Genomic DNA, 13,573 nt, shown 5'->3' on the forward strand with positions numbered 1-13,573 from the left:
TTCCACCCACTTCAGCTCAGGGCTGGCTCCTTCTCTTGTCAGTCCCCTTGGGAAACCCATGACGGCAATCAGCAGAGCGGCAGCAACACAGAGCCCTCATCTCCTCCTGGTGCCTCTTGCTGTGGTTTTTGGGAAGCACATCCGGTAGTGCTGCACCTCCCACCCGGTGTGGTATCAAAGTGGTGCTGCTGTGGCTGTGTTCCCGTCCTCTGGGGTGATGCCTGGGGCAAGGGCAGCAGCGTGGGGAAAAAGCATGGTGCAGCCAGTGTGAGGACCTGCCACCTGTGAGAGCAGTGCAGAAATGATGGAACGTGCTTGAGGAGCTTGTTTAAGAACCTGAATAATTCACATCCCACTTCTGCCAATTAAAGCATCCAATGCAGTGAGTGGAGCCAAAAGACCATTTTGTATAGGCCAAAGAGGTGTCCCAAAGTCTCAGTCCCTGGCATGTGGTACTTATTGTGGAAATTACAATAGCACAAACAGAAAGTTAGGTAATGCAAGATAAATAAGAAATGGACTTGAACCCTCAAGGAAGAAAAAGGTATTTTCATTTACACGTTACTGGCAATAGTAACTCCAAGAAAATTAATTTTACATTCAGATCTTGCACATCATACATAGTCAGATTTATTCCTAAGTGCCATATTATCAAAATTTCCGGTGGCATTTCAGCTGATCATTAAACTTTACTGTAGGACATAGTGACAATTTATTACACAGCTATAAAAGCAGCAGTAATCATTATAAATGAAAGCCTTCAATGTTTCTTTCTCTGCGTTTAAATCCTTTTTATTTTCCTTTTTTCCCCCACCACTACATCTAGTGAAACAGAGATTGTAGCAATCAGTAAGCAAGGAGCTACCTCCTTCAACAGCATCCAGTTACCTCCTCTGGTTTATTCAAGAGATGGGAGGTGTGCACAGATAAAGATAAACAGCCTCCTGTAAAATACACTTCTGGATTTGTGTCAACTGGCCAGTTGCATAGTGAGGAACAAAAACAAAATAGGCAGCTGTGCTGAGGATCCACATCTGAAAAAAAAGGGGGGAACATCTACTCTTATGAAGAATTCCTTAGTTTCAAGCGGAGAAAATAATATGCAACACTAATGCATCCAGAAAATTCATTTCTATATTCTTTGTGGTGGCTTTCCATGACACTTCCATGAGTATCTTACACGATCTTTACTCTGGCTGCACAGCAAAATCTCTGTGCTACGGATACTTGCATCTTGTTATATTGGTTCCACTCTTTAAAGGGCACGTGTCTCAGCACTTGCAGATTTCTGGCTGGCAATATCTGCACATTGAATCTTGTGATGTGCTGCAGTCTCCTCTTGCAAGCTCAGCTAATCAGGGGGCAGCAACAAGCCTCAGGTGACGTATTTGACTAACTGGCAGCTAATCAAGCTTATTTGAATTTTGCATGTCACATATTGGCAGCAAACTCTTCACGTTATAATCATAAAATACATTTTGAACCAATCTAGGAAATGCATTTCAGGCAGCGCTGATCAGTTTGCAGATCTGCAGTGTGGTGAAGTAGCTCACATGCATCAGAAAAATTATGTTTGTTGAATTATTCATTCTAATTTTTTTAATCCAATAACAGGCAATAAATTTTCTTCAAAGAGGTACATGGTTAATGCTAGTTGCCAAAATGCGGTAAACAAATGTAACCATTACTAACAGTTGACTTTTCACCACTTTTTCTGCCTTTTTTCTGAGTTGTTTGGAACACCACTTACTCCAATGGTTTTGTCATGTGGAATCAAGTGGTGTAAGGAGTGAAAGAGTATGGAAATGGGTACTATATTGCACTGTGTGCACAGTGAAAATGGCAAGCAAAGGCTTTCTCTTCATCTTGTGACAGGAGTATTGAGTAATTAGCATAAGTTTATGTATTTTTATTAGGAAGGTAATTAGCAGCCAGAGAATATGGTATTGTAGAGATGGCCTAGATTTTATTACAGCATTGGACCATTCAGAAACAGACCCAGTTTCTGAACTACTTAGGTGAGCAATTACACAATGGAATTGTCCTCCCAAAATGCATTGACAATTACCAGAATTATGCATGCCACTGGGAAATTGCTGATACTAATTACCATCATTAGATACTTGAATACAAAATATCTGCAAATGCTTCAGGAATTAGACATAAAATGGATTCTCTTCTTCAGGTCAGCTGTGCATGTATTTCTAAAGACTAGGAGACAAAGATTAAGCCTGTAATTGGGTTACAGCTTTTTCTTTCATATACCTGTAGACATCTCTATGAGACTTACATTTCAAAATGGAAAATTTAGTTAATATTTTAATTAGTTTGCTTTGTGATACATGAAGAATATTTAAAAATCAAAAAATATATCAAAGACTCACCCTTTTGATACTTTGTTAATTGATGAGTTCTTTCAAAAGACATATCCCCCAATTTAATTGTATTTCATACAAGTGTATTTCACACACTTTTTGTGACTCACATCTTTATAGGATGCCTCAGGTTGTGAAGACAGCACTTAGCCAGCACATTCAGAGGATAATAAAACATCTCACAGGTGGAGGATTGTTCTAGCTGACTCTTAGCACATATGGCAGGAGCACAGCAGAAGTACGAATTCCCTGGGGAATGGGGCGGGGAGGGGTTTTGATTACTTGTACATCTCACCTGTCACTTGTATTGAAAAACTAGGCAAAGTTATTGCTTCAGAAATACAACTGTGACTTTTAAACTTCTAACTTGACATCATTGTGTAAAGCAACTTCCCTAGCATACATTTTGTCAAGTCGTGGCTTAAGCCAGGAGTAATATAAAATTTAAAGCATATCAAACCTTATCAGGTGGCCTATGCTGTTGGAATGATTTCCCAGGTTAAGGCATACTGTGAGTGCATTTTTCATGGTTTGTATGATCTGCCTGCCCTATTGGCCTGTACACCCTTGAAAGGCCCATGAGAAACCATCCTGTTTCATGAGTACATACATGAGAACATGTCAGAGTCACAGCACCAGCAGCATTTTGAGATGTGGATGTTCAGTTGATAAATTTAGGATCATCCAGCTGATCGAACTATCAGACCTCTTCTTTCTTTACCTGCCTCCCCAGCTGGTTTTGATGGTTGCTGCATTCGTCTCTGTTAAGGCCACAGGGCTTTCTCTGCTGCTCATCTCAATGGCTCCTCTTACTCTTTTAAAATCAACTCGTGAAGTAATTTCAGTGTTGTCACTTCGAAAGTCCTACATGGTAGGGGGGTTGTTGGAGCTGGATGCTGTCATTGTCAGTACAGTGTAATCTTTTTCCATTCTGCTATCAGTAAAGCAAATGAACATGATTTTGCCATTATGCTTAGACATGGTTTGCAAAAAATGAAAAGAAAATCCTTTCTGTCCTTTTCTCTTCCTTCCAGCAAATAAAAGGGTGGAGTAATCCAAATAAAAGTGTTGACATTGCCTTTATTTTATAAATATACAAGGATTGTGTCATGACTTGCTTAAGTCATGCTGTTCCAGTGAAAAACATCTGGTTATTTTCACTCCTGGCGAGGCCATTTGGATTTGATGGAATATCTTTTTTCTTTCTTTCTTTTCTTGTTTTCCCCCACCCAAAACTGCCAGGATATCCAGTGAACACTCGCCAAAACTTCAGATCCGGAGCCACAGTTACCTGAGGGCAGTGAGTGAAGTCTCCATCAACAGGAGCCTGGACAGCCTGGACCCTGCAGGGCTGCTGACCTCCCCCAAGTTCCGCTCCCGCAACGAGAGCTACATGAGAGCCATGAGCACCATCAGCCAGGTGGGTGATGTGCACCTGGGGCAGCCTGGAGAGAAGGGGCTATGCTGGACCCTGATTGCAATAGGAGAAACTGGATTTTGCTCTAAGCGGTGCTCGCCAACACTGTCAGTAAACTGGGTTCTTAAGGAACTTGTGCTGAGTACCTCCTATAAAAAATCTTTGAATGAAAAGAAGTTCTCATGCTGAGTGAGATGCTAAAGTAAAATTAGGCTGTTTATAGTTTGTAATCCACAGTTTTATTAGAGATTTTAGTTTCTTTATGCTATTTTATGCATTCTTTACCTTGTATACCTCCAAACTTTTGACCTAAATAGGACAAATATTATGGTATATGTAATTGCAAAAAAATCTGTCTGTATTTTTACCCTGAAATCCTGTAAGAGATCTTCGTGCTCCTAAACGAGAAGAAAAATGAAGTCCACTGTGACAGATTCAGTTTATTTTATTTTATGTTATTTTATGTTATTTCCTTGCATTCAGCATGCTTGTACAATTGAGCTCATAGGGAACAGATCTGAAAGAAGTGCAAAAGTGCCAGTACACCACAAGGCAGAGGGCCAGTAGTTCATCTGCTACATCCTCTAGCTCCTTGGTATGATTTTTGGCTCATTAGCTTAAGTAGATCATTTGGGTAAATCAGTTGGATGAAAGAACTTTCTTACATTAGTCCAGAAGTGCAGCAGGCAGGATTTGTGGTGCCGGACACTGATCCCTTATGACTGGCATATCAAGTCATTGCAATGTCAAAAAAAATGTGTGACATCAGTGACACCAGGATTTCAGCTGTGGCCATGAGAAATGCGTGTACCATTCAGTACGGAGCTGTAGTTTCCCTTTCTGCAGTCCACTATATTGAGACACTTCAGAGTATTCACCTGTGTACTTTGTAGTGAGGCACTTTGCATAGGGCATGGGCTGATGGTCTAAAAGGAGGGTCAGGATGTATCTAGGAGAAAATAGCACAGAAATTTAGGTGTCAGAAACAGCTACCTGAACATTAAGTCAAGCTACTTGTTTAGCTTCATACCTAACACACAAAGCTGTCAGCCAAGGATGGGTTATCATTTGCCAAGGTGAACAAGTTTGTTTGGTTTAAAAATGCGTTAATTCAGAGATATTTACTTGAGAGTTGGATATTCTCTGCCATAGTAAGATTATTCTTTTTTATGTACTACCTACTACTCTTCCATGCTTTTTTTAAAAGTTTTGATTTGAAAAAAATATGTTTTACTCTCTGAGATTTTTTCAGTTACAAAGTCTAGGTGTACAAAGTCTTTGTGTACAAAGACTCCAGAAAACATTTTCCCTGTAACATTAATCCTGGAAGATAATTTCTAATGGAAGCTTTTTCTGCCATCCTAACATAGTCTTAACTTCGCCTGCTAACCTAGTCTTGTACATGCTTGAAAACTAAAAAAATCCTCAAGTGATGGTTTCCATCTGCATGTTTCCTACAGTGAAAATTATTGTGTTTTAATGCTAAGCTCAGGGCTCAGTTCTCAGTTTAGAAACATGACCATCTACTGCTAATTAAGCAAAGTTAAATGGTTTCCAGATCCTTAAGACCTGCAGGAAGTTTTTGAATGCTCTTTAACCACCATGAGCACAAGTCTTTGTCACCACCTAGTGTCTGCTGCACAAAGGGTCTAAGGATTACTTTGCATTTGCTCTCAGCCAGAAATTTAGTTCTACAAATATTTTTTCCCCAGCAGCAAGGCTGGTTTTTGTTTCCCTTCAGCTTCCCAGCCACTCAGGTTTTTATCACTGTGATTGCTTGTGGGTTGCATTGATAACGTACTGGGGTTAAGCTGACCCTCTTTGTTTCTTTCCTCACTCCGCAGTGAAAGTGTGATTTTTGCTTTATGTGTAATGATCACAATGACCAAACATTCCATCTCTGCTGTGGGCCCAGGGTGACATAAACCAGACGCTGCTGTGAGGGCTCCAGGCTTCCCACCAGTTTCAGAAGAGCCAAAAGCCCAAACTATGCTGAATATTTGCCTAACGCCTCTGTCTCCCCTTTTTGTACATTGTTTTTTCCCCTGACAGTATGGGATGTCCCATTTACCTTTCACCAGGTGCAAAGGGATCCTCTGGCAGGTGCTGGCCATTGTGCCCCTGTATCTGGAGAGTTTGTGGCAGGCAGGATGCAGTGACCGTGCGCGGTGTGTGCCCGCAGGTGAGCGAGATGGAGGTGAACGGCCAGTTCGAGTCCGTGTGCGAGTCGGTGTTCAGCGAGCTGGAGTCCCAGGCGGTGGAGGCGCTGGATCTGCCCATGCCGGGCTGCTTCCGCATGAGGAGCCACAGCTATGTCAGAGCCATCGAGAAGGGCTGCTCCCAGGACGACGAGTGCATATCCCTGCGCTCCTCATCTCCCCCGCGCACCACCACCACGGTCAGGACCATCCAGAGCAGTACTGGTGAGTAACACCAAGGGAATCCAGAGGGGAGGCACAAAGGGAAGGTATTTGGAGTGCTTTTCCATCACATCAAGCTTTTCTCTGCCAGACTCCAAGCCCGTAAGAGAGTCTGTGTTTCACCAGGGAGCTGGACAGACTAATCGGCCTCAAACCACACACAGACATAGGCTGATGCACTTGTGGTTCCTTCTGTGTCCAAGCTAATTCATTCTGAGCTAAAAGCACATAGAAGGGAAGTCCAAGGTCGTGTCTCCTCTCGCTATCCTCCCCAAAAGAGCAATCACAATTTGGCAAGGCTGAACAAGAAGGCGCTGGGTTAGCAGCTCTGCTGGCTGTGACCAGCAGAGAAGGGCCCCTTTGATGAGGTCTTACTCAAAGTTGAAGTGATTGTATAAGTTACTGGATGTGGTTTTTACTGGCTCGAAGAGACTGTTCCAGCTCTCTAGGCTCCATCTAAGATGTGAGAATGAAGAAAGGAAGAAGCAGTCTGCAGGTCAAAACGTGCATGTCCACATTTTGCTGTTACATTCTTTCTGCAGTTCAAACTGTTCAAGCCTTGCTAGAAGGAGAGGTTTCGGTGTAAACATGAGACTAAAAAGCCTTCCTTTTAATGTTTCAGGTTGCTTTTCTTTTGGAAATAACCATGATGAATTTCAGATTTTGTCACCAAATAGTGCTTAAGGGGAAGAAAAACCAAATAAAACCAAATTCTAAATCTGCCTCTCTCATTCAAGAAAGCAAGAGGCAGGAGCCATTACATGTGTGTGCTCTTCCCTGTGGCAGAATGAGAGAGAGCCTCTTTCTTTTGACTTCTGTGCAGCCATTCCACTGTTTTACACAAGCTTCATTTAATATTCATATGCTGTTCGTATACTAATCATATTCTTGACTAATACTGGCTATTATATGTATTTCAGTGTACCTACTATCTCTTTTGCTGTATTTTTTCATTTGTTTTCTGTAAACTTTTGTCCTTTTGTGTGTTATCTCACAGGTGCAGTTGTTTATTCCTTGTAAGTCTTTTTTAAAGCTGCTTGTCAATTGTTTTATGTCATCAAAGAACACTTTAAATCCTTTTATCAAAAATGTTCAGCTAAATTAAAGATTTTTCTAAAAGTAGCAAGTTTAAGTACTGTTGTAAATATATTGGCAGTGCATCACAAACATCAAAGGGTTTTTAACAAATGCTGCAGAGCAATTCTCATCTAAATCACTAAAGAAATAGTATTCACATGACAGCATTTCTGCTATAGAAACAGCACTTGTAAGCACACACGGTTTGCACCAAACCACAAAGAAAGGATTTGCATAAGGTGTGTGCTACTTCATTGTGTGGTATTAGTTTGTGTCAAACGTATTCTGAGGCAAAAGCTGAAGGATGGAAGTTTCCAGGGATTTTCTAAATGTGCAGTCATCTTTGTTAGATGAGCTTGGGTGGACCCCAAAGAGGGTTTTCTATTCTGTGAGAATGGCTTTGACAACACTTTTCCTTTATAAAAATAACTGTGATCATTAATACAGAAGAGAATAACTATTTTTTTTTCATTATTTGTATGTAAGAGGTTGTTCCTGTCACTTAGGAAAGTGATGCCTGTGTCTGGAGATAATGGTGTATAAATGGAGAAGGTTGGCTCCATGTGCTAGCCAAAAACACTGGAAAACATGAAAGAGGAAAATCTGTACTGTAAACTATCTCTTGTTTAAGGTCCCCTTTTTGTAGTGCAACCATAGAGGCCTGATCTCTTCTCTGGGTAGCTGGCTTCATTTAAAAAAATCGTATGAACAAAACTGTGATATTGAAAAGCATAGTCCAATGAGGATGTCTTGGGTTATTGCTTCTGTATTCAAGCTGTTAAAAGCAGAGAGGAGTGATTTGCAGTGCTCTCTTTGGATATACATAGAAACATTTAAAGATTGCTGTAGATGCCTATTTTCTGCTGTGGGAATTTTACTGAGTTATCTTTTTCATTTTTTGATTCTTGGGCTCCAAGGGCCCATCCCTTCCACTGGTAACATTTCAGACAACTTGTTTCTTTTAGTACCTGACTTACATACCACAGTCTGTTTAATTGGGATTAGAATTGAATTAATTCTATTCAAAAGCATCTCTATTGACTACCTTGGTGTTGCCTGTGCCTGGCTCACAGAAGAGAAATATGAAAGGCAATGTTGATCGTTTCTATAAATATCTGCTTCAATAAAATGGGAAATTGCAAAACAACTAGGCAGACATGAAGAAAGGAGAACAGTATCTCAGGTTTATCTCCACTGAGGTGATGTTGCAAATGCTTTTGTGGGAGATATGGGAGTAGTTATGATCTAAAAATGGTTTTAACATCCCCAAATGTGAGAACAGTCCTCCTGCCCCTAAAGCATCTCTGCCTGTTCAACCAAGAAAGATTCCTTATATCAACATTAGTAATTCCCTCAAGAAACATGGCTTTTAAGCCATGAATACCAAAACTGTCATCATACAATGATATTGAGAATATCTTTGGCAGCTGGAAGTCCAGGAAAATGCCAGCTTGATGGTGGAAAAGACAGGAGAGCTGTCGGTTTACTGGATTCAAAATTGCTCCTGTAGAGCAATGATCCACTGCTTTCCAGGGCATCTGGATAAAGCAAAAACTGTGGACAAAAATCACATTTTGCCTGCTAGCCCTTGCTGTTGTGGTGGCAGCCTCAGGTTTTCATTTCCTTTTGCCTCATAGTGTTGGTGGTTTAGTTCTGCAATCAGGAATTGCACCTCTAGCTCAGCTCCTGAGGATGTGCCCAGTCTAACTACAAATCTGTGCACTGGCTGTGGCACCGAGCTCAGCTGAGGGTGGCTGCCCACCTGGTGGCCTCTGCAGCCTGCACTGACCCTGGCAGTGCTGTGGGAGCACTGAGGGGTGGCTGCAGCTGGATGTAACTGAGCACAAGTGTAAAAATGGAGGTGGAGGCACAAACCTGATAAATAGAGAGGCAAATCCTAACCTCACCAAAGTCTGCCACTGAAGTTCCTCCTAAAGTCCAACTTAAACCTTCCCTGGCACAGCTTAGGACTAAGTCCTCTCATCCTGTTGCTGTTTGTCTAGGAGAAGAGGTCAATCCCCATGTGTGAGTCAACACATGCAGGTAACAATGGCAACCACCAACCACAGCTGAAATGCAAAGAGTAGAGCTATTTCATTGCCTCACCAACACTGCTGGGCAGCAGACACACACTGAGACACAGGCTCTGCTGGGCTTGGTTCATCCTAGTGAAAAGAGACACACAGGCTCCATTAGGCTCAGTTCATCCTAGTGCACAGTGATGAGGGGACCCACTGCCTGCCTCAGATATCAAAGGGCTTTGCACACATGCAATTTATCACAAGGCTGTACTTCTATGATATCTCACTTCCAGCAGAAGGCTCAAGCCTGTCTGTGAGTGTGTTATCTCTACATAGGAATTCTACTTCTCAAAACCAGCAGAGGATGAACAATACTAGGCATAATAAATGGATACTCTTTCCCACTCTGACATTCTTAGCATTCCCAGCTGCAAGGTCACTTTGAGCAAAAACTGTTCCCTCCTTGCCAAATCTTCCAGTTTTAACCCTTTCCTCCCAACACCCCACGTGGCTACAAACTCTATTTATCCTTGTTTTTAAATGAAGGGTTTTGGAATGGGAAGGAGAAAATGCAATCTTGGCACTTTATATGGAATTATAAATAAGTTCTATGTCACAGCTGTGTCATGCCTTGAAAGCTAATCAGTTGAAAAGCTCCATTCACCCTCATATTTGCTCTCTCAGTATTAGTGGTACCCAGCATCCTGGCTGGGGCCATCCCTGGGAGCAGGGCTGTGCAGGCTGGGAGGCAGAGCAGCTCTGAAGTGCTAACATATGTTATACACCATAGGCTGCAGTAAAAATTAACACCCAGGTCATTTGATCTCTTCAGAGGAGTTTAATGAGCTGTGAGTTATTACATAATTTGATCCCAGGTTATTTGCAGATGCAACTATTGTAGCTGAAGCACTTCAGCCAACAAATCCAGTCACTAAATAAGCAGCCTTTAAACAATTTTAAATCTGTGAATCATTTCAATGGGCTCGAAGAATGCAGTAATTACGAAACAATGAAATGTTAAAGTAGTCTAAAGAACATCTTTCTCCCACATTTATTGTGTCTATGTTTCTAAACTTTCCCTATGTAGCCATGCATGATCCTTTGCTATAAACAAACCTTATGACATTGTGAGGGCTCAGGCATGAGCACACATGCATACAAATATTTAATATAGTATAATATTCAAATATGTAATGACATCTCTCTAACAGAGCTCAAGTAATAATATCAGGAAAAATTTTGCACTAGATTGCAATTCAGTACCTATCCTCTGTAGAGTTATACAATGAAGAGTTATAGAGTGTATAACTGTGAGTTATAGAGTGAAGAGAAATATCAGTTATCTGCAGCAATGCCATCTGGTGATTCTTAGTGATATTACACTTCTGCTTAAAAGCAAAATAAATAAAAATCCCAAGGAAATCATGCTGTGTAGCCAGCAGGTTAGAGAGGGACAGAGAGTTACCACAGTAAGTGCTAATTGCAGTCTTTCAGCTGAGCAATTTTCCTTCCGTTCATAGGAACATCTGATCAAGACAAGTCAGGTATTTTGTGGAAAATCTCTAAGGGGCTGCCTAGCCAATTAAAAATAAATAAATAAATAAATAAATAAGCATATAAAATGCAAACAAGTCTAAAAACTGACTTGTGCCAGGCAGAATTCAAAAATAAAATCAAATCCTGTGGATAAGGAAGCTGTAACTGAGTGTATGCCAGATGCAAGTCATTTGGATTCCTCAGAGATGTCCTTTCAGAGACTTCTCTGTTCAAAAGGAAACAGGGTATTAGGATTTCACATGTAATTTCCACCTGAAGCTAAAGTTGCTTTGTGTACCAAAATTAAGGTATTTCCACGGAGTCTGAAGAAATATAACTGCACTAAGGCCTTCAGGCAGATGTTGAAACTTAAAATAAATCTGAAGATTGTAGAAAACTGTTTGACAAAGAATTTACATGGTTCATTTCCTCTCTTTCCTTGAGTAATCCTAAAATGCATTCTGCCTTTGGATCTGCTATCAAATTGCTTAAATCAGCACTTTAAAATGTTTTCCTTTACTAATGAGGATCTGACCTTGGAGGAGAGCATTATTTCCAATTTCAGAGGTGCCTGACTGTAGCTAGCATGAATTTCATCTCGTCTATCCTAGTAGTCAGCTTGATGATTGTTAAGCTCTATATCACACCAAAAAAACACCATTTTTATGAAGCCAGAGAAGTTTTTTAATGAGATATTCAGAAAGGGTGAGAAAAAGACTTTGTTTTGTAGGGCATGGCCTATTTTTTTTTTCACACCTGAAAACGTCGTTTGGAGGAATTTACAGCAGTCTCCAAAGTTATAAACGTGTTTCAAATACAGGGAATGAAAAAACAGTATTATCCTTTGGTATTCCATCTTTGCTTACTATTCTTATTCTTTATTTGCTTGACTCGCTTCTAAACATTTGTCCTAAGACTCAAAGTGAGGTAAGAATGTAAGAAAGATCTTAATTATTCAAAACCATGAGCTTAAAATGTCTTGAAAGAATATATTGTCTTACTTTGTGAACACTTCCAGAAACACAGAACAACCCTGCTATTTTATTGAGGCAGCACTTCTTTGGTTGACTCCTCCAGTTGTCCAAACAACCTGGACATCTCCAAGGTAGAAAATGGGTAAATCATACTACTGCCCCACCAACTCTGCCACTGTTCATATGTCTCTCAGGCTGGAGAGTGCCACACTGGGCACACACTTGGGATGGCCTCACCAGGACTATGCCTCCCTCAAACCTCCAGCTGTGCTTTGGCAAAGCCTGGCATGCAGTCAGCAGTCCTCAGTGCAAGGACACATTGCCGTGTGCTGCTCAGCTTGCTGCTTTGCAAGACTCTGTTGGCCTTTTGAGATGCTGGGAGTAAGATGGCCATCAGACCTGTGAGCTGATAGTCTCAAATGAAATGGGGAAAAGCATGATTTTTAGAGAAGAAAAAGAACTTTAACAGAAATCCCTATTGTTCTATGCAAAGAACTATTAAATGCATTTCTTATCAAGTGGAGCACAAATAGAGGATGTAGGGATTAGTTACTTAAAATATAATGTTTCTTTATTTGTTAATATTGCATTAATTTTGTCACAGATAGGAAAAATTTTGTGGAAGCCCTTTGCATATATTTATATGGAATGTGCTTAAATTATTATTCCACTAATTAGTTTCTTTTGATTATATTCCACACACAAAAGGTGATAATCATTTCATATTTGTAATTTTAATATTTAAGATTTACACAGTTCTCCCTAAAGGCGTACAGAGCATGTTTGGATTTGAACCCTGCTTTAGTTTCAGACTACTAGGCAGATGTGTTATCAAATGCACCACTACTGGAGATTTTTGTAGGGATGTTCAGGACCTCAGTTGCATGGAGATCTCCCAGTGTGCTAATGCAGTGAGAGAGTCCTGATCCCATGATTGTGTACCCCACTCCTGCTGATGTGCACGTTCTTGTGGAAGTGCCCTGATGGAGCCTGGAGCCTGTTTATTACAGCACCTGAATGTCCAGGACCTAGCTGAGAAAAAATACCACTTGATGTACCATAACAAATGTACAGGAAGTCATTACAAGCAAAACAGTAATTTAAAAGTTGTTCTGCTGACTGAGCGCTGCATGCCTCAAGTCTCATTAGCTGAGAATTAACATTTTTCTGAGCCCATAAACAAGCGTGAAACCTCCGTGATTTTGCCACAATCCAAGAAGCAATGGATTGTGGCAAACATTCTCTCCTGCTCACTGCTGCAAGGCGAGCCTGCCCTTTGGCAGCAGCTTGGGCTGGCTGACAGGTGTGCCTCGGACAGGGGCAGCACTTTGGCCCAGGTCAGGTGTCCTAAGAGTGAGCTCAGGTGCAGGGCAAGGCTGATGTGATTTCAGCAGCCTTGTGTACCTGTGGTTTTGGGGACGGAGTTACCTGACTTGAACACAGAGGTAGGAACCAACCTTTTTTGAAATACACCTGGAATCACATCACAAGGAAGCGGGCTTCCCACAGCACTCCCAGCTTATAATTGCACACTAATGGGTGGAATATGCAGCAGGATATTAAAAAAAAAATAAACCCACAGTCCTTTTCCATTTGTAAATTGTGAAAGGCAATGTAACTTTTATCCCAAAATTTTGTTCTCAGGAACTGGTCATTACTCTAATTTTCAGAACTCTAAGAATTGGAGATACGTCATTTCTTAGCTCAAGAGCAAATAATTGAATTTTCACTTTATGGAAAAGTACAACAAAGA

At 40.9% G+C, this 13,573-nt stretch overlaps 1 protein-coding gene across 6 annotated transcripts in view; it reads left to right on the plus strand.

Moving 5' to 3' along the window:
• The window catches only part of DLGAP1 (DLG associated protein 1), a 395,903-nt gene that overhangs the window by 299,076 nt on the left and 83,254 nt on the right, over positions 1 to 13,573 (plus strand). For all 6 annotated transcript variants that reach the window (XM_088173596.1, XM_088173605.1, XM_088173604.1 and 3 more), the window contains 2 exons: positions 3,618 to 3,795; positions 5,975 to 6,215. In XM_088173596.1, the coding sequence (XP_088029722.1) occupies positions 3,618 to 3,795; positions 5,975 to 6,215 (419 nt within the window). The remainder of the gene's footprint in view (positions 1 to 3,617; positions 3,796 to 5,974; positions 6,216 to 13,573) is intronic.

Source organism: Sturnus vulgaris, chromosome 1 (genome assembly GCF_052056855.1).
Source record: "Sturnus vulgaris isolate bStuVul1 chromosome 1, bStuVul1.hap1, whole genome shotgun sequence".
Classification (NCBI taxonomy): Eukaryota; Metazoa; Chordata; class Aves; order Passeriformes; family Sturnidae; genus Sturnus; species Sturnus vulgaris.